The 22607-nt window shown below is 44.1% G+C and overlaps 1 protein-coding gene across 1 annotated transcript in view; it reads right to left on the reverse strand.

Annotated features, from left to right (window-relative positions):
• Window positions 1-20258, reverse strand: part of nkain2 (sodium/potassium transporting ATPase interacting 2) — a 175802-nt gene extending 155544 nt beyond the window's left edge. Inside the window, exon 1 of the mRNA XM_042096064.1 lies at window positions 19176-20258. Within this exon, the coding sequence (XP_041951998.1) occupies window positions 19176-19229 (54 nt within the window). The 5' untranslated portion in view covers window positions 19230-20258. The remainder of the gene's footprint in view (window positions 1-19175) is intronic.
• Between the last annotated feature and the right edge of the window lie 2349 nt (window positions 20259-22607).

Genomic DNA, 22607 nt, shown 5'->3' on the forward strand with positions numbered 1-22607 from the left:
CCCCCCCCCCCCCCCACACACACACACCCCACACACACACCTTGCAAGCAGCAGAGCGCGGCTCTCAAACAATAACAATCAATTTGACATTCAGCTTCTCCCACCTGCTCCCCTCGGTTCCTGTCAAAAAGCACAAAGTGAGTGGGCCAGCCGGGTGGGTAGAAGAGAGAGCTCAAAGCAACGTTGTGCTCCTGTTCTTGCTCGAAGCGTGCCAAATGTTCCTTGTATTTTTCGACGAGGGCTTTTCCCCTCTTTCGCTCGCTCCCTTGCACAGAGGTGTAATATTTTTTTCTCCCATCGTTAATGAGAGGGGAGAGGAGTTCTTGTGGCGGCGATGGCGGTGTTTGTCCCCTGAAGCACAACTTCAGTGTGCGATCGGTCATGCCTCACCTGAAAAAAAAGATGACGGAAGCCCCTTCTGATTTCACTTATTGAACCCTTTTCTTTGAGGGGAAGATAGTTCAGCTTGTGTGTGTGAGAGTGTGAGAGAGAGAGAGAGAGAGAGAGAAAGAGAGAGAGATTGGCTGAGTTTTGCTAGCCCACCAGGGTACTCCAGGGCAGGAATGAAACTGAGCTCTGGAAATTGGAAAAATGGCTTTGATGGAAGCCTATCCTGATCCCATCAGGAGGGGGGTGGAGGGGGAGATCTGACCAATCAACCAGGGTCAGATTCTGCTGTGGCAAAGAGCACTTGGGGCTAGAAATGTCTTCCTCAGATACTGTGGATACTTCTACCCTCTTCATTAGACTGGCCAAAGCATTAAACTACTGGCTACATGCATGAGATGTTCATTCATAGACAAGACCACCTTACACGCAAATGAAGACAAGAAACATAACACCTCTGGAGTAAGAAAAACCCTTAAGGCTTGGAAGCTTCACAAAGGTCCTCAGAATGAAGACGCATCACTCCTTAATGTTATTCACTCCGTGCTTAATCTCCGTTATGGAGAAATGACCCCGTGATGGCCACTGAAGTATTTTGCTTCCCCCACACATCAAAGACCCCAAAACAACGTCAGGGGAACCATCTGCTGCCAACCCCTTCCCAAATCACTCTTTATGAAGCCCCTTTAGAAGCCATTTCTCATTGACAAAGACCTTGACCTCTGATGGGAAAGAGACTTAGAGCGCTGAATGGGAGAGGTTAATAAAGGGGGGAGTGGGGCTTGTATGGCAGCAGGGCACCGCAGGCTGCAACCCCCCCACCCCCCTCCCCACCCCTGCAACCCCCACCCCACTGACCTCACCAGGGGCCTGGGTCACGCTATCATGCAGCTGGCACGCCACCTGGGACCATGGTTGTCGGATGGAGAACCTCCCAATCCAGCAGCCCTTGGGCATTTCTAACTCCTTATGCAATCGTCCAGGCCCGTTATTACACTGCTTTAGAAAGGGAGTGATTCTATGGCCTAGTTTTTTTTTGGTGACTAAATGTTCACGAGGAGGAGGCTTTTTTGGGGGGTGAGGAAAACATGATGGGGGATGATGTGGAATGGAGGTGGGTTGGCATTTTTTGTCTCCTAATGGATTTTCTGTGTTTGATGTCATCACTTAACACCACTCTCAAATGAGGGGCCACTCTTCTCTCCCAGCATGTACACGCACACACACACACACACACACACACACACACACACACACACACACACACACACACACACATGCACACACTCTCTCTCACACACACACACACACACACAAACACACACACACAAAATATAAATACCCTTTCAATAAGAATTAACACTCAAAAGGTGTGTAATGCCATAGAGTAGTCACTGGCTGGGCCCAAATGTTTCTATTAGCAATGCATAATTAGCCTTGCCAACGCATAAATGCACAAATTTGGAAAGAACACTTTACACAGTAATACAATGCTACATTCAGTATCAGAGATCTGGTCCAGCCACATGCATCTGAGTGTGTCCCGGTTTGTTTATTTGGTCCCAGTTCTGTTGTTGGTCTGCCAGGTGTATTGATTGGACTTCCTTTTACTGTCAGATTACAGATCAGATTACACACGCACACATCCGACTTGCCACCTGAAACCTGTCACACTGTCCAAAGATAAGCAACAGTGATAAACTAGGCAGAGAGAGAGAGATGGAGGGAGGAGAGGAAGAGAGGAGTGAGAGAGAGGACGAGAGACACAGAGAGATGAGAAGAGAGGCCCATATTTCACATGCACTGCACTGTCATAAAAGTGTACCCACAATTTGATTCTGGTGTGGATCGAATGGCAGAGACTTCAGTCATGTTTTGGAACACAGATGAAAAATACTGCGCCAGGGTATCAATGGCTTCAGGGTGAAGCACATCACCATTTAAACGAAGGATCACATTCTTAACTCATTTCGAAAGGCGTTATCCTTTGATGAAAGAACCAATACTCAAACCTGTGTGGTGGTACGTTGTGCTTTAGTTCTTTTGCAGTTGGCAAGCTGGTGGCTTTCAACCTCTTGCAAGCCAAACCTCCATTTACACCACACTACACCTGATTTAGGTATTGCCGAGTATATCCTCCATGTGAGAAGGCCAAACCTCCATTTACACCACACTACACCTGATTTAGGTATTGCCTAGTATATCCTCCATGTGAGAAGGCCAAACCTCCATTTACACCACACTACACCTGATTTAGGTATTGCCGAGTATATCCTCCATGTGAGAAGGAACGGAACTAACTGGAGAATGGGAGCATGAGCATTTGTTACCCTCCTTATTTATCTGCCACCTTCTATTTACGGTGAGAGGCCAAGCAGAGAGAATATCTGTGCAGGCTCCTCTGAGTGCTTCCTAATGAGAACATTACAGATAATCTAGGCTAGACATGCCAAAGACATAGATATCACATCAGCATTCATTCTATCTATTTATCTATCTATCTATCTATCTATCTATCTATCTATCTATCTATCTATCCATATCTATCCACCTTTTTGTCTGTCTTTTTATTTAGCTAGATAGCTAGCTAGCAATTATTTCACTTTTTTATTGATCTGCTTTTTTACTTTCTCTTCCTTTCGGCTCACTGCACTTTCCTCTCCAATATCCATGTCTTCTTTTCTCTCCTCTCCCAACCCCTCTCCTCCCCTCCCCACTCTCCTCTCCTCACTCCTTTCCTCTCCTCTCCTCTCCTTTCCTCTCCCCACTGCTCTGAAGTCCTCTCAGTCCTTTACCTTGAAACCAATCCCTTCTTCTCCTCTCCCCTTCCTCCCCTTTCCCTCACTCTCTTCTTTCCTCTCCAGTCCACTCTGTCTCTCTTTCCCTTTCCTCCACTATCCCTCTCTCTCTCTCTCTCTCTCTCTCTCTCCCCCCCACCACCCTTCACTCTTTCCTCTCCAGTCCATGCACGCCTATCCTGTCCAATCTCTTCTCTCTCTCCATCTCCCTTTCTTTTTTTCTTTTCCTCTCCTCTCATCTACCCCCAGATCAGAGTGGACACGAGGGGTAGAGCCGGGGCCCCTCTTCAGACCCACTCCAGTTCCCTCGGTGCAGTTTACAGATAACGCAAGAGTTACCTCCTTCAGCTTCGTCCTAACATCACCGCCAGGGAGAAGAAGAAGAAGAAGAAAAGGCTCCACAAACACACCAGTCTAAAGCTCGCCAGACCCAGAACTCTTTCTCCTCAGCACAACTCCAGATAACCTCAATCTCCTCCCCGTGGAGCAATACACGTCGGGGAGAGAGAGGGAGAGCAAAAGAGAGAGTGCCTTCAGAAAGGTCGTCAACTGACACGCCATTATAATATCTCCATTTGAGACGAGAGACACCTGCTGATAAGGCTGATGTGGAGGCAGTTCTGCAGTGACTCAATAGCTGGGTGCTGGGGCTTTCAGCTTTCAGTGTGCTTCAATGCAGCCCTATAGGCACATTCATGGACATGTGCACAGGCACTCACACACACAGACACAAACACACACACACACACACACACACACACACACACACACACACACACACACACACACACACACACACACACACAACACAGACACACACACACAGACACAAACACACAGACACACAGACACACACACACACACACACACACACACACAAACACACACACACACACACACACACACGCACGTACAAACACACACACACACACACACACACACACACAGATCAATACAGAATACCGACTTGCAGCTGAACATGCATAATATAACTTGCAAACACACCTACACATCCCCTCCTCCCTCACCATAAATGCACACACACACACACACACACACACACACACACACACACACACACACACACACACACACACACACACATACGGTTGCAAAATTCCAGGAATTTTCAAAGTTGGAAACTTTCCATGGGAATTAATGGGAATATATGGGAATTAACAGGAATAAACGGGAATTAATGGGAATAAACTGGGAATTTTTAATATGGCAAGTTAGTCTATAACAGGGAACTTAAATGTAGTGGACAAAACCCCATCTTGCAGCATAATATTAGTTAAAACAAGCTGATTTAAATATGTCAATCACATGCACACAGCAATCGGCATAGGCTGCTAGACATAAAGGAAATCTATGGTGCGTTCATATGCATGGGGAAAAAATGTTCCAACCAATCAGATTTTGTTGTTGAGTGGTGTAGTGTATCTTGGGCAGTTCAGTGTTGCTAGTTTAGCACACTAGTAAACCATAGGCAGAGAATGGATTCCCGCTAGCATGCTAGCTAGCTTTGTATGCTAAGCTAAGCAAAAATCCGAACATACAAATCATATTGCTTATTACGAAACAAAATGTTAATGTTTGTATATGAAACAGTTTGTATGAATTACCCAAAATTCCATGTTAATTTCCGTAAATTCCCATTAATTCCCATAATTTCCTTTAATTCCATGAAAATTTCCAATTTGGAATATTTCCAAAATTCCCCAGCTTAACTTCCCATGGTAAGTTTCCGAAAAGTTTCCGGAAATTTACCGGAAATTATCCGCCTCTTTGCAACCCTACACACACACACACACACACACACACGCACACACACGCACGCGCGCACACACACACACACACACACACACACACACAGATCATGAATACAGACTTACACACACAGACACACACAAAAGGCAAACTCATGGGAAAAAACAGAGAGGAGTCAGATATTTTCTACATCGGTGTGTCTGTGAGCACTTCGAACAGAAGCATGTAAGGCCCTCTATCTGGTCCTCCCCTGGGAGCCTCGGCAGTTTGAAAAAGTGCCGTGGGAGCGCACACAGACAGGTACAGCCTCGGTATTATGGGTAGTTGTAGTCTCTGAGCCACAGACAAAAGCTCTGGGAGATGTTTATTATTAGATGGTAAAACTACAGACCAAGGCAGCTCGACAGGATGCTCAGGATGCTCTTGCAAGCTGCGCTGAGTTGTGGCCCAAAAAGAAACACCTTTCTCCCAGGTGTGGAGGGTAAGTCAACTGGAAAAAAATGGCTGTTTTTTAAAAAAAAAAAAAAAGCAGTCACACATCCAGAAACATGAGAATAATTCATAAAAGGTCAGAATAGTGATGGTGGACATTTTGGGACAAAATGACTGGTTAATTACGCAACGCTGTCAACCTCAGGAAGGGCTATGTCAGCGCGAAATCAAAACAGGCCCATTTGTGGACACGACACTTCTTCATGCTGACGCTGTAACACAGATCCAGGACAGATCGGGGACGACTATGGGCCAGATCAGGGCCAGAGGTTTTCTTCACCGCTGCACTATCCACAGTGTTTTTGGTGTTTTTCGGCACACTGAGAGCCACCAGACAGAGGCGAGAGAGTAAGAGTCTCTCAGTGCATACATTACAGAACGCCAGCACTCTCAGTAGCCACGACGACTCTTTAAATGAGATGCTCCTACCAGCTGCTATCTGCCCTGAGCGTCTGCACAGTCAGCCAAACTGACTTCCCCATTTGAAATTCCTCCATGTTTGTTTATCGCACAGCCGGCGCGCCATCATCGTGCTGCTCTCCCCTCTTCGCTTCCTTGGCTACAGGTCCGCGTTGACGGCGAGCGAGCTAGGTTGTTTCCCGCCTGCCTATATCCCTTTACGGCTCGGCTTCGACGCAAATCTTATCTCGGGAACACAGCTGCGGGGCTGGACCCTGTGTCATCGTTGTGTCCTTCCACGCGCTCAAAACCCGCCGCTCATCCCGCCTCTCAGACACGGACCTGAGAGAAAAGGTTAATTTGATGCCACGGGGGTCTGAAAGTATCGCAGGTAAACACCATGCTGCTGATATGCTCTCCACACATACACACACACATGCGCACATACACATACTCACCGACTCAAAAATACACACAACCATAAACACATACACACACACAAAAACACACATACACACTCAGTAATTTACACACACACACACACACACACACACACACACACACACACACACACACACACACACACTAATACAGTCTCAAACATACACCCACATACAGTCATATACACACGCTTACACTCTAACACACCTCTGGCACTTGTATTTATTGGCCTTGTTAAGTCCTGACTGATTTATAATATTTTTAAGAGTCATTAAATCTCCCTGCCATCTCCCATATCTAGTGCCGGTGTGGGAAGCCAGTGATTCATCACCGCCACTCTCTGTGGTATCAAGGACTTCCTCTGTCAGGTCTCTGTCATCTCGCTCAGCCCGCGCTCCCGCCCCACGCACTGCCTTTCATCTCCGCACCTACGGGACCCCTGAAGGGTTCTCCAAACATGGACACGTACTGGCTGTCTTTACAGTTTTTCTCAGTCGCTTTGGTGCTATTCTCACATCACTATTAACATTTGCACAGCAGTTAGTGCATTTCTCAAAACAATTAGTGCAAACTGCAAAACCTAGTGGATGACCTGCAAAAGCACGTCACTTGCTCAAAATGGATAGTCCATTCCTCAAAAGCACGTATTCATGTCAATGAAACTGTCAGTGTCATCAAAATGAGGAGTCTTGACACCATCGTTTATGAACAAGATAGTCAAATGGCTTTGTCATGTTTTCATTATGACAGTTCTCTCAGTGTTTTCCAATGCAAAAAAGGGCAGAAAAAAAGGTGACACTACCTGAACATGCTCAAGACAGCACTATACACTACTTGTACAGCCATTTGAAAACTACAGTAAAGTTACACATTGCTGTAGTTAGGGGAGTAAGTGAGTACAAGACACTGAATACGTACATTTTTACTGTATGTATGCTCTTTGCAATTCTACAGCATTGTGACAGAATTTGATAACTAGTTCAACAATTTTGTATGTAATGACTCAAGCAATGAAATGAAGACTATTAGTTTTATAGGGAACGACTATTCAGTATCCATAAGTATAGTTCATTTTGAAAAAACATGACATAAGCAAATGATAATGTTAAAAAACAGCAGAGAATTGTATGAAAGCAACTGATACATGTCCAAAAGCATTTTCAATTTGTTCAGAGGAAGGAGAATTTGCTACTATGATGTGCACAAATGACTAAATGTTGTGGAGGTTGAACTAATAGTTATGAGAATTTTCATTCTGATCTGCAAAAAGCACCAAAGCGACTGAGAAAAACTCCAACATTGCACATAATATGGATAGGCATAGGCTGTGATGAGGGAAGCATAAGCCATGCTTAACCATAACATCTAGTGTCTGTTTTTTTATTAACAGTTTCAATGAAGAGGGCAGTGGGTCTGTAGGGCTGGATATTTTGGGAGCCCTTGCATCCAGAAACAGGAAACTAAAACCTTAAATTACAGTTATGTACTGAGGTATCCTAGTTTGGCCCCACCCGCAATAGTATCTCCACTCATTTTTATTTCACTGAAATACTAGTCTGTCTCTTCACAATGCATTTACGTTTCCCTCAGCCACCAGGATAGTGGGACAATCAGTGACGAGAGGAGATGATGTTAGTTTCAAAATGTGTACATTTTGTGTACATATGTGAGGAATGTGTACATTTATAAATCAAAGTATCTAACATTGTTTCCTAACTGCCGATACAGTTTATTATCAGTTTGTAAAGGTTAGGTGTACGCAGTAACGCTAGTTACCCCTGATCAATGTGATTGGTTAGGCTGGACCAATGATTTCAAAGTCTATGCCCATTACAGGGTTGTAAATATTTCCCAACTGTGACTCTCTTCACAAAGTGAAACAAAGTAGAGAGTCTGGTGAAACCAGGCTAGGGGTCACCTACACATAGTCTCCTTCTACCACTATAGAGAAGTGTTAATGGCTTCTAAATGATTGATCTAGAAGTAGCTGTATCTTAACTCATCTCTTTTATAATTTAGCTAACCAATCCACATTCATTTAGCAGTCAAGAATTCCAGTAAACATCACTAACACCACTCAAGAAAGATCTACCAATACAAATTTGTTTTTGTGACATTTGCTTACACCCAAGAAAAAAACCCCGCAGAGGAATTGGTTAACACTGAGCCCTCAGCACCAGGTTGCATTTGGTCAGTGTTTGCTCTGTGCATGTGGGCAAATATTTTGATGAAATCTGGCCAGCCGCCTTTCCCTGCCATCTGTCATGTGGGCTGAGCTAAGGTCATATTCCAAGGCTGCGGCTGATGGCACCAGTCGGCATGTTCGCCGCCTTTTGTTTGCACGGTGGAGACTTGTCCCACTCTCCCTGAACGGGAATCAATAATGATTTTTGACGAAAACGGCCTCGTCAGGTTGCAAATTTGGCGAGCCAGCCAAATGGGATGATACAAAAGCAATATGTTGTGTTTTGGGCATACAGTATGTGTGGATGAGTGAGGTGAAGATAGGGCGGGACAGAATGTGTGTGAGAGTGAAAAATGTGTGTGAGTGAATTGAATGTGTGTGAGTGAAAAAATGTGTATGTGTGTGTGTGTGTGTGTGTGTGTGTGTGTGTGTGTGTGTGTGTGTGTGTGTGTGATAGAAAGGGAGTGTTTGTGAAGGAGACTCAGACAAAGATAGAGAAAAAGACAGTGACACAGACAGTGTCGGTTTGTTTTTTAGTGGAGAGAATGAGACAGGGAATAAACACTGCAAAGCACATTTCATACCACAGTGTATGTGAAAGAGTGTGCTCTGAGCCATGCACAGCAGGTGCCTCTTACTGTGTGTGTGTGTGTGTGTGTGTGTGTGTGTACAAATACATGTGTGTATGTTTGTGTATGCGTGTGGGGGGAAGTGACTTCTGTTCAGGGAAAAATCCACAAGCTCCCCCACCAGGGGTAAACCTCCACCTGGCCCCTCTCCAGCTGGGAAACGGCAGAGAGGGGGGGGGGGGGGGGGGGGTTAAATGTTGGCACGTGGCAAAGCACAAAATTACAGTACACAGCCACTGACAGGTGCAGTGAGTCTTTGCAGAATCCGGATTTGGATATACAGAATCCGGATCCCTCATTTCAGAGAGTCTCTCAGCTCTGCCCTCAGCCTAGTTCTGTAGTAGGTGCCCGTCATTACAGGGTTGAGGACATTGGCAGATTCCCAATAGGGTGTGTATTGTGGCTGACTTGAGGACAGCTCATTGGAGTGTCTCTTGCGGCGCTCCTACTCACAGATGGCAGAATAGTGCAACAGGAAGAAGCCCAAACACTTGAACACGAGACATGAGAACAGATGAACTGCAGCGGAAGCTTGATGTAAATAACTTGGAGTTAAATGCTCACGCATTGTGTTCTCCACAGATTGTCTAATAGATGCCAAAGGGGGTTTCCATTGCCATAACCAATGTATGGTCGAGATGAAGTGATCTCTCACTGACTTTAATATGTTTGACAATATACATCTGGGAATTGGTAACTGAAGATTTAATCGAGGATGGGGGATATTAGGGAGTGATCTAAGTTTGACATTTCTAAACCCATCCAATGCCTCATAAAGGTGAAGCTTAACATTGTGTGCAGATTTCAAAAGGATAGCAAGCCATGTTCAATGGGGATCTAACTCTAATCTACAACCAAAATCTCAGCGAGAGCTGCCGTTCCTGCTCTAGGTGGAGGGAACCAAAACTCTAATGGGAAGCCCTGTTAAGGCTTCTATATACTCGCCACTCCCAACCGGTAGCGCGACAATGTGACATCACGGGAGCGCCGTAACCATTTATACTCGCGCGTAGTGGTCGCGACACTAGTTGCAATATTCTCCTGAATTGGCATTGGCCTCAATGGCAGTAAAAACTACCCTCTGTGATGATACTTCAGACTTCGGTTGCTGCTATTCACAAGCTAGATAGATAGATAGATAGATAGATAGATAGGCTACTTTATTCATCCCGAGGGAAACTTTAGCTAGCTGGCTGGTGCTGAGAGACGAGTTTGTGTAATTTCCTAAGGTGGAAGATTTTTTTCAGGTCTTAGCAGATATCCTTTGGTTGAAAATAAATATCTTTGTTACCTTTTGCTGGATTATTGACATGTCCCTGGGTGCTAGTTCTTTCATCTTAATTCCCTGTGTTATATCTCTCTCTGGTAGCTTCATTAACTTATCCAGCAAACTATTTAAAAATCACAAACTGTCGCTGGTAACCTAGCCAAGTTAATTTCCCTTCTCTTCTCAAACTGACTATTCAAACATCATATTTATTTAAGATGTGGGCTAGGCAAAAATGCCTGAATGTGGTTGATGTCTGTATAGAGGCACACATGCTCCCTGATCTTGGCTTCAAGCTCATCCTGCTTGTCGCGCGCATCTGAAAAAAAATCTCCTTTGCACGACCTGCCTGCGCGAGGCTGAAATTTCTTGTGCGACAGAGGAAATGACGCAATTTTGACGTCACATTGTCACGCTACCGGTCGGGAGTGGCGAGTATGTAGGACGCTTTAGGGTGTTTTTCCACCTTTCAGAACAGAGGGCTGGTGGGTGAATGGGTGTCCCATACCTGCTACCCTTTTCCATTAAGAACTTAACCCGGGATGAATTTTGGAGAACTGGCACTTCCACCTCAAATTTGGTCTTACACATACATTTAAATCCCACCTAAATCATTACTCTACACTCACCCACACATCACCATGCAAATATGGCTCTAGAGGTAAGTGTTAGAATAAACTGGACATGCTTATTCTAGCACTTACCACTAGACTACCCCTTCTTGTTACACTGTACCTTTAAAAATGTCAGCTAAATGACTATGTGTAAATGCAAAATGTAACGGTTCTTTGTCAGGTGATACCTACACAGCAAGTACATAGTAGAACCCATCCATTACACAGCTAAACATGATAACGTGTAGCTGTTGAAACATCTTGTCACCCATGTGACTGTCGTCATGAAAGAACGGTGAAATTACCTTTTTAAAGGGAAAATGGGAAACATGTGCACTGAAACACAGAAGGCATTCGACTTTTGTTGACACCTCGCTTGCTTGCGAAGCTAAGTGGCATTGCTTTAGAAATAACTGTGAACCATTACATCTCATCAAGACGAAAAGAGAAAAGAGAGAGAGATAAACAGAGGGAGAGGGAGAGAGAGAGAGAGAAAGAGAGAGAGGGAGAGAAAGGGAGAAGAGAGCATAACAAGATGGAATGAGATAAAATAGATAGGATGGGAAAGGAATCAATTCAGGGTGAATCTCATTAGTCTGGAGGTAAATATATGAAAAGAGAACTAATTGTATATTTTTCCCTTGTCAATTTGTACAAAACACTTTTGATCCTGACAAAATAGTAATTTCACTGTGCCATAAAGGAACAATGCAAACAGACAATAAATTGGAAGGCACTTTTAAGGCACAATGGATCAATATGCTTAGCAATTAGCCCCGTTGGCCCATCATAAATATTAAGCTCTATTCAAATCATTTTAAAAAGCACAGGGAAACAGATGGGAACAGAGCTAAGGTTAAAGTCCATTCCTCCTCTCTTTATTTGGGAACAGCAGGCCCTCTGGGGCTAAATGTTTTCAAAGGCATTCGATATCAAAAATCAGGACAATGGCGAAGCTTTCTTGTAGCAACAAGGCAAAGAGAGAGCCTCATCAAAATGAGTGTCTACCTGAAAACTCTCTCTCTCTCTCTATCTCTATTTGTGAGCTACTGTACATTTCAGCAGGTATTTGGACTACAAAGACTCCACAATTACCCTCACTGTCTGTCACAGTGTGATGCGATTAGTGACATGCTACTTCAGGACCTAATTTCTTCAGTGCTTCAGTGCCTCTATCTTATGTCAAACTGACATCAATACTAGGGCTGTGCAATTAACCATCAATTATGACTTCTAACGATTATGAAAACAACCTAATCAAAATGTAATGATTATTTTGCCGCATTCTGTTTTGCAACAATGTTCTACTTTTGTCTGAAGTTAAAAATCCAGCTCACATCTCTGTTTTGAAAATCGGTGATATTTCCAAATTCCTAATGAGTAATCGTGTTAAATAATCATGATTTTATTATTGAACAAAATGACCATGATTATTATTTTTGCCATAATCGAGCAGCCCTTAACAGCGCCATGCTGCAGTAGAAAGAAAGACCGAAGGTAGATGAGGTAGAGAGCATTACATGGACAGAACTTCTAAGTACAGCAATCCAATTGGGAATAGAAAGCCAGGATGAAAGGTACATTTTGACTTGTGATAACTCAAGGTGTCCCTTTCAGATTAAAATTGTTCTTTTGAGTGTCAGGTGTTAAGAGGAAGTTTTGTTGTCTCCCTCTCAGGCCAAATTAACAGACCACATAAAAGATTAAGTTTTGTGCTTTAAGCAAACACAGCCAAGCTTCTCAAGGGCACTGGGCCAACATAGAGGCTGTTAGCAGACCGATGACTGCAGCAGAAAATAATAATATCCCAATTATGTGGGTGCCTAGAGAATTAATAGAAATAGTGTACATTAGTACAGTAAGGCACTGCCCAAAACTCAACAAGAAACAAAGGATTAGGTATATAGGGAATTAGCACAATGTGGCATAATCACAGCTAAACCATTAACATATAACAATTGAATAGAAGGGTTCTACAGTCAATTGGCTGACCTCTAACATGATGACCCCATATTACGATGCTTGACTACCATCAGCTAACTCTTCAAAGCATTTCAGTAATTTAATAAGACCTGGAGCAGGCCAACTGACACAAATGATAATGGTCATTTTTACCCCCAAGCACTTATGGAAAAGAAAATATATCATTCATCATATCAGTGTCTAGTACTGTATACTCATCTAGTATTGTAATTTCCCTCATCACTGAAACAGCTTTTTTCCTTCATGACCTTATGCAGCATGTGCCTCAAAGACACTGGGATATTGGGATATTGAGATACTGGGATACTGGGATCATCCTGTCACATAATAAGGAGATGTCAGTGGGCTATTTTCTGGTTCTCATCCAAAATGACTTATGACCTTCACCTACTCTGAAGATAAATATAGCTGCAAGCAGCAATGTGGGGGCCAAGCAGTGCGCTATAGCAGGAATGGCGTTGCAATGGCATGAGCAAGCACTCACAGCAAGTTTGATTTGATTGGATAAAGAATGGCTGAGAAATAAGCTCATTTACTTTGTTATACTGCCCCTAGAGGCGAAAATTACACCAATGTCCTTGTGCATTCTCACAATCAGCTACCATGTCCCTGGACTTCATACACCAAAGAGTTGCTGAGATGTGAACTCAATTTGTCTATTACAGCACCTCTAGAGGCCAAATGAGACCACTTTCCTTGCATGTCCTCACAATCAGCTACTATGTCCCTGTATCAAGTTTGGACTTCATACATCCAAGCATTGCTGAGATACAAGCTCACTTCCTGTATTACAGCGCCCCCTATAGAGGCCAAATAATACCAATTTCCTAGTGCGTCCCCACAATCAGGTACCAAGTCTCTATACCAAGTTTGGACTTCATACATCAAAGCGTTGCTGAGATACGAGTTCACTTCCTGTATTGCAGCGCCCCCTATAGAGGCCAAATGATGCCAATTTCCTAGTGCGTCATCACAATCAGATACCAAGTCCCTGTACCAAGTTTGGACTTCATACATTAAAGCATAGCCAAGATGTTAGCCTACTTCCTGTTAGGCGGCATCATAGCCATGTGTGATTGGCTGTCACGGGCAAATAAACTTGAAATTAAAAAAATTGACAAGTAAATCCAATATGGCGGAGATCCAATATGGCAGAAAGTGACGGAATAGGGGTCGATGAACTCGGGATGGTCCAAGGATTCAGACGCTACCTGAAATTGAAAAATCTGGCAAGTATCGTTTGTGCGGCTCGGGCAGAAGATCATCTCCGCCAAGTTCCATAAAAATCGGATGAAATTTCTGACCGCTGAAACTTTTCATAGAGTTTGAACTAAATCCAATATGGCGGAAGTCCAATATGGCGGAAAGTGACGTAATAAGGGTCATTGAACTTAGGTCGGTCCAGGGATTCCAACGGTGCCTAATCGGACGCACCGTTCAATGGTCACATGCGTGAATGCAATCCAGGTTCGACCCATTGGTGGCGCTAGGGTGTTGGGCATAGAGTTCTGGAAATTGGTGAGAGTGATCATGGGACAGTGCTGAATCAGTGTGCCAAATTTCATAACTTTAAACCCAGCGGTTCAATTTTTGGCCAGATTTTGACCTGTTGGTGGCGCTAGATGGCTGGGTTTAGAGGTCCGTAAATGAGTGTGAATGGTCAGTGGAGTGTCCCGAAACTTTCTGCCAAAAAATCTGCACTTTTTAGCCAGGCGTTCTATGGGCTGCCATAGACTCCAATGGCGGAAGTATAATAATTGGAAAAGCTAGTAACTCAATGGGTGCCTTCGCAGCTTCGCTGCTTGGCCCCCAATAAAGCAGTAGATCTGTTGAGGACTAAAAGCATGGACCAGAGGTCTTTAAAAAAAAAACACCCAGACATGCACCTCATACATAGGCATGACCATGAGTGCTTTGCCCTCGGTGAGCTGGTAATTATAGCTTGCTGACCACACCGCACCAAACAACCTTAAATTCATTTTCCCTCGGGGCCCTAAAGCCTCGGTTGTTCTAATAGCCTGGCATGCACTACCATTTCTAAACCAAATAGGCATGTTGAGGTGACACCAATGTTCTCAGAGTGTTCTTTCACGGCACAGCAAGCATTACCAAGTGGTTGGGGTTAAAAGCTTGTAGAAAGCTTATTTGTTGTGTTTATTTTGCCCGTATTCATGGCCTTGACAATAAAACTGGCCTCTCTGGTCATTTCATCAAATCAAAAGCATTAGTGCTAATACATTATGCTGATGAGTCTGTGGTTTGAGATGATGGGGTAACCAACAGCTCTAGATGCATCATTGGGGTTGGTGAGTTTAGTGGGATGAGTTAATGGATTCATTTGTGTGGTTCACTTAAATCACACGTGCTGTGCTGTAAGGTAAAGCTGTGTTTGTGTGTCTATGTGTGTGTGTGTGTGTGTGTGTGTGTGTGTGTTACTATTAGTAATAGTTTAATAACTTTGCTATTAAAGGCTTTTACTCAGTTGCTCTGAAAACAGGATAATCATGAAAATACAAAAATGTTTGTTGAGGTTTACTTTTTGCAGGGTCAAGTCAGCACTTTGAGGTAAGAAAACGCCCTGAAGGTAATTAAAGAAATGTACTGTGACTCTCCAACAAGACCTCTCTTTCATGAAAGAGAGGACTATTCTGTTGTAAGAACACAGCATGCCTACGAGTGATTCCAGAAATACCAGTGCTCCAAGCATTCTTAAACAGAATGCAGAGAGGAGACAAAGGAGTCAGGATGCTCCTTATCTCTTCCTTTTATCCTTCCTTCATACATCTTTTTACTCAACTTTACAAGGGGTGTCAATAAATGTGTATAGTATAATATAGTATATATAGTGTAAAGTATAAGTATATTCTTGTGATCCTGTGAGTGAAATTTGGTCTCTGCAGTTATCCCAATCCGTGAATTAGCACACTCAGCACACAGTGAACACACAGCAAGGTGAAGCACACACTAATCCCGAAGCAGTGAGCTGCCTGCAACAACAGCGGCGCTCGGGGAGCAGTGAGGGGTTAGGTGCCTTGCTCAAGGGCACTTCAGCCTTTCCTACTGGTCGGGGTTCGAACCGGCAACCCTCCAGTTCCAAGTCCGAAGCACTAACCAGTAGGCCACGGCTGCCCCTGGACGCTGTATGTGTGTGTGTATGTATGTTGTATACAGGATCCGTGTGTATGACCGTGTGTGTGTGTGTGTGTGTGTGTGTGTGTGTGTGTTTGTGTGAGGCCAGTGCTGAAGCCTGAATGTCTGCTGAATGGACTACAAGATAAAGCAAAATGAAAGATGGGTGTGGCACAATGGAATGTGAAAAGGCCATTGGTGTGTGTGTGTGTGTGTGTGTGTGTGAGTGTATGTTTGTATGTATGCAGTGTTTCTCATACATTGAATTATTTGTGGCGGCCCACCACAATATCAACACTGACCACCACTCAATAATTGTCCATGTTGTACTATTTAAGTTGGATGAAATTCGTCCAGTGTACAGCTATGTGCACCTTTGCACAGCCACTCCTTGTCTCTCAACAAACCTACATGCACATTTTAAGAAAACATTAACAATCCTGCAATTGTTGGCATAAAAGTCGACTGGCTAAATTGTGCTTAAATCTGCATCCATAACCACGCTGCGCTAAATTGTTAAAAACTGTTGCATTCTGCAAATCTACTACCACAAATAGAATTCAATTCTGTGGGATACACTGGTATGTGTATATGTGTCTCTGCATGGGTGTGTGTGTGTGTGTGTGTGTGTGTGTGTGTGTGTGTGTGTGTGTGTGTGTGTGTGTGTGTGTGTGTGTGTGTGTGTGTGTGTGTGTGTGCCGTGCAGCAGGGCAAAAGATCACTGCCTCCAAGAACAGTGGACCAGTCCAGAGGCAGTTGCTGGCTTTCAATTCAGCTCATTCACATATGTTATGCACATTTTATGCACGCTAAAATTTAGCGAAATAAATGTGCATCTGTGTGCATGTCCACCCACCGTGTTACGAAAATTACACATGGACATTCTCCTAATCACGGGAAGAGTTCTGAACAGCGGTGGGATCAAAATGTAAGGTCGTCAGGGCAACGTTTACAGAAACATGTAGGTAGAAATGTCACTAGTATTCAACCCAGACCCTGTCAGTGTCCATCCAGTCAACATCACTACAGTTAACTCATCCCAGACAATAACTCATCAAATTCCAAGATATCTTGGTCTTAAATCATAAACATATGTTGTGCTCAAGTGCAGGAAAGATCCCCAGGCCCTATTTCCTGTTTACCTAACAGCTTAAAACAGGAAGGAAGCCATAAGCCGGGTCAGACTTGTTGAGGCATGCACTTGAGTATGGCTTCAGTGTGTGGCAACATTAAAGGCTTCCAAACTGGAACACGACTCGACTAGCACGCGGCTCCTTTCAAATCAGCTTGACGCCCCACATCCCCTATCAGATCACAACAAAGCTGACACTGCTCGAGGAGTGTTGAGACAAAGACCAAAGTGAGAAAGGGAAAGAGGATGAGCAGAGAACAACATGGGCAGTTAGACGGGTAGCTGTCTTTTAAACACAGCCTGTCAGGGGGGCCACCCCAAAAGCTTCCTCTTGACGACAACTCGGTGAGATCTAATTAACTGACTCCTTGGGGGGGGGGGGGGGGGGGGGTACATCATGGCAGATCATTTCAATGCCAGATGTCGCTAGGTGCCTGGTCTGACTGAAATGTGACTATGCTGACTGACACACACACAAAAACAGCCATCTGCGACCATTTCGTTTGGTGGTGGTTGTGGTGATGGTGATGTGTGTGTGTGTGTGTGTGTGTGTGTGTGTGTGTGTGTGTGTTGTGTGTGTGTGGGGGGGGGGGTTGTGCCATGCTTCTCAAGTATCGCGTGACCCACCACGCAAACATGATTCACACTGCCAGCTGGTGGGCATAGAGAGAAAGGGAGGGCAGTTTTGCCCCCCCATGCTCCAACTGTAATAAGTCGCCTATAACCGCCATGATTCATGGGAGTGCGCTGGCTAAGTTATGGAATGTGTCGTGTGACTGTTCGCCCAGCAGCGATTAGACATGGTTTGGTGACTGCTGGTTAGCCGGACATTCTCTGAGATTTGATTAAAGTAGACTCGAGGCCACAATGTGTGTGTTTTGGTCTTTACTGGCAAATGCATTTTTAGAGACAGACCACCCTTCAAGTCTAAGCACTATTTGACATGTATCAGGAGGGACATGGTTTAAGAAAACTAATTTGAAACTATCCATTTCTGTGCAACAAAGACCTTGACTGTAATTGTGTGTGTGTGTGTGTGTGTGTGTGTGAGAGAGAGAGAGAGAGAGAGAGAGAGAGAGAGAGAGAGAGAGAGAGAGAGAGAGGGAGCAGGAGTGAGGGAGAGAATCCTTGTACATATATAAATACTGCCAAATTTAGCAAGGGTGTGTAATCAAATTGATTTCTGAAGCAGCACGTTTCCTGTTGATGCTGTTGATCTAAATTCCCTTCCCCTTTACTTATCCTAATTTCGTTATGGTGCAGCTATGAGCAGCGATGAACAGCTCTGGAACAAACCCCTTTCTTCATCCGGACCCTGAAGTCATTTCAAAAAGCTGACAAGAGTCGCAGCTGTGCGCCAAAATGCCACAGTGGTGCACAGGGTATATAGCGCTATGTGACAAGGCCTGACTGTCAAGACTGTAGTACAGTTTAAACTAAACACTACTTGGCACGACTAAACCGTATCTGATTGCGTTAACGGGCAACCCAAACCACGGTGAGATTACTCGCGCCGCGTACGTCATTACGCTTCTCCTAAAGCTCTCAGTGCACCACTGACACCTATAACCCCACTCCATGATCGCACTTTCATCAGGCAAGTGCTCCAACGGTTACATTGAGATGGAACGGTGGCGTGCATCGGCAAACACCGGGAGGAGCAGCTGGGTGCAAGTCCTTTGTGTTACCGAAAGCACCCTCCGTTAAAGGTGAATGGGAAAATATTATTTGTTTCTCTTGTTTAACACTTGAACTAGCCCGTGGACTGGGCTCATTACACAAGTGCATTTGTATTTGAGTGAACATAACCGTGAAAGAAACGCCAAAAGGCTTTTCGTGGCATATGGGGTTAGATGAGCCGCCTTGCGCACAACATTCTACAATGCACCTTCAGCCATACACACACACACACACACACACCTCATTATAGAAGCGCTGTTACAACTTACCAGCTGCATCCCACATATGAAAGCGAGCGTGCATCGTCCGCTGCAACAGCCCATGGTGAACGCAAAACTGGTTGTCCCTTTCCACGTGGGTCCGTATTGCTCCAAACTGACTGAATATCACCACTGTTGTTGACCGGGCTGAGGCTGCCGGACCACCACAGCAGCGACGCCGCGTGCAGTTAACACCTGGTACACTTCCAGGCAATCTCAATCAGTTAAACCGTATCCTCTTGCTGTGGGCATACCTCCGCGTCCAAAATCATCCCCCTTTTACCACAGAGACGAGAAAAGCTATGTGTAGCCAGATGAAAAACGCCTCAGAATTTCAATAGGAGAAGCATTTGAACGGGAGGCGATGACAGCGACTGTTCCCAGTTTAAGATTCAGAAAGTCCGTTTGGTCCTGATTGGCTCCAAGCTCTTCCCAGAACTGTTGGGTGTATGCCCCCAAACCCAATTGTGAGAGTGAACAATTAAACTGGAATCCAGAAAGACATTACTTGATTGTATGTAGCCTATCACAAGGAAAAATTCCCGCTTTCAATGTTAATTAGCAGAAGCCCTCCTATAGTGTCCAAACCGTAAAGCCCAAATCTGAGATGAGAAATGTCACTCTCTTCCACCACGGTCTGCCGCTGAGACAAAGCAATCCAGTGTTGTTTATGGCGATAGAGCTGCTTTCATCGCTCCTCCCTCCACGGGTCGTTGTGTGAAACTGAATAAACCCGTCTAAAAAAGCAATGAAATGTGGTATGGACACATACAATCCCCGTCGAGTAAATAGGCTACGTCTCAAAACCGTTACGTTTTATTTCTTTGTCTTGCGAATATGCGACACATCGGTCCCTTGGTGGAAATCGATACAAACGAAGAGTGTCTTGAAAATCCTGTGCATCCTTGGTTGCCAACTCTCCCCAATTGTCAGTTGTGCTCTACCGCAACACTTTAAAGCAGACTGCTGTTTAGAATAGTGTCCCGAACATTTATCCTTTGACAGACACTGAAGAGACAAACTCCAAAGAGGGACAATAGCCGAGGAGCACTTCGCCTAGGCGCCAGCTCTACCATCTGACGCTCCAGATTGAATGAGCCGCACGCAGTGTTGCTCACCACGGGGATGCAACTAGGTTTCTTTCTCACGCTGTGGGCTGGAGCTGAGGCGGACGGCGCGCAGCTGAAGGCTCGTGCATCCTTTGAATCCACTGGATTAGCTTTCTGCTCCGTTTCTCAGTGGGCGTTTATTGCCAGGGAGTTGAGATTTGATACTGAACTAATGATTATATGTAGCCTAATATCGCCCGGTGGTTGTTGAGAAGGCTAATACTCGCATGTTCAAGGTGGAGAAATTGATCGACATTTAACCTACTCGCCCAGAGTCGCCCTATGGATTAGGTGGGTTTGTAAGTAAGGGTATTTTTCAAACAGAAATATTCAGACTGGTCGTGCCCTGCGTCGTTTATTAATTTGTTTCCTCAAATATAAACCTTATTAAAATATTTTTAAAATAAATCCTAGAGAAAGTTATGTTAATGCACTCCTTTCATGTGAATCATTGGCAATATGAATATTTATGAATTTTAATTACCCACAGATGCAAGCCCAGACACCAGTCCCTTATTGTTCTGTTAGTGTTGTTTTCTGTTTACTTTTGTGCAAAGGGAATGCTTCCCTGACGGAGTGTCTGGATGTGAGTCTTTGGTGACAGGCCACTGAGAGTGGTGACAGTATTGATTGAACTTTTTGACTTTGTCTTAATTCGAACGTCTGATAAAGTTATCTAGCCTTTGAAACCTGCTCTTCAACTCCGCTGATAACTTGACTTTGAAGGTGACATTCACTGTGCCTGACATTTGTGAAGTAAGGTGAGTGGTTCCGCCTTGGAGAAAATTATAAAATGTAAAGGTTTTCAGTTCGTATCTGTCAGTGAATAACTGATGCTCTAAAATGGACTGCCATTCGAAACAATGTTGACCACTCTCTTATGATTTCCCATGATTATTAGCCAAAAGACTGCTGCTCAAAGACTGATATAAAAGATATATCCTGATACACTTCACTTGACTTAGGACATTAAACTGCACTAATCTCTTGATGAATTGTTTGAAAAACTAGATCAGAGAAACTGAATTGTTGTTGCACATGATATGGCTAAAACGTAATGAGATTATATTTTACAGCTAACCAGAATTAAATTGTATAGTAATATACAGCTGAGGCAAAAACTAAAAGGTTGCAAATAAATATGTAATGCATTAGTTCGTATTAGTTTGCAAAATCACTCTCTTAATTTACAATGAAAACACAACCTTACTGAAACAACTACATGTAAAACTAAGGCCAACTCACTTCTCCCATGTAGACCATGAGATCCTGTAGGCCTACTTATTTTCTTTAGTGGCATCATATAGGCCTATCTGAATGTAAATGCTTATAGGCCTACTCACTGAGAGCGGCAATGACTCAGAATATGAACAGCAATCAGGAGACCCCTCTGAGCCATAGAGGCTTCTCAATTCAAAGTCAGACATGTATTCCCAGGGAGTATTGCATCAATTATCCCAGAGACAAGATGTCAACAGGGAAAATGACTTTAATAACATCCAGAGGAAGCGCACCAAGCAAACAAAGCTATTCAGAGCGCAGTTGGGGTGATAGATATTACTTGCACTGACGGCGGACTGTTTGTGCTATTAGTTTGCTTGTAATTCCAGGAGATGTCAATTAATTTTCATATTCATGTAACACTTTCTGTTCACCTTATGTCTGTGTTGGCTTGGCTAAGCTTGGTTCTGTGCAATAAGCAGACATACTGTTGAATGTTTCATGCTTGAGAGCACTCTGCTCTTCTTTGTTACAATGAGACAGCCAGCTGTATGCTAGAGGGCTACAGGAAGCTGTTCAAGTATGGAAGACTGAACCTAACCCAACATGATGCCACCTCGGGCTTGGTACAGACCAGGGTTATCTCTCGCCTCTATCATTGTAACACTCTCTTCAAGGGTCTTTACAACTTGTGCGGTGAAACCACTGCAGATGGTCCAGAATGCAGTGGTACGTCTGGTTTTCAATCAACCGAAAAGGGCACACATTACCTTGCTGTTCATTGAGCTCCGCTGGCTACCCCTAGCGGGCCGCATCAAATTCAAGTCACTGAAGCTCGCCTACAAATTGATTTTCATTTGTACTTCCCCATTGGTGGAATGGATACCAAGTGTTACCACCAGTGCAGGGGCATCATATCTTCAAGATGCTCTTGAAAACCTATCTCTTCTGAGAGTACTTCCTGTCAACATATCTTACAACCCAACACACCTAACATGCATTTACCATGCACTTCCTTCTCCATCATCATTCTACTTCCTTCTGCCTCCTTCTGCTACCACTATCTTCACTATACTTAAACTTCTGCAATCTCATCCTCTTGTAGTATTTA

Source organism: Alosa sapidissima, chromosome 6, assembly GCF_018492685.1.
Source record: "Alosa sapidissima isolate fAloSap1 chromosome 6, fAloSap1.pri, whole genome shotgun sequence".
Lineage (NCBI taxonomy): Eukaryota > Metazoa > Chordata > Actinopteri > Clupeiformes > Clupeidae > Alosa > Alosa sapidissima.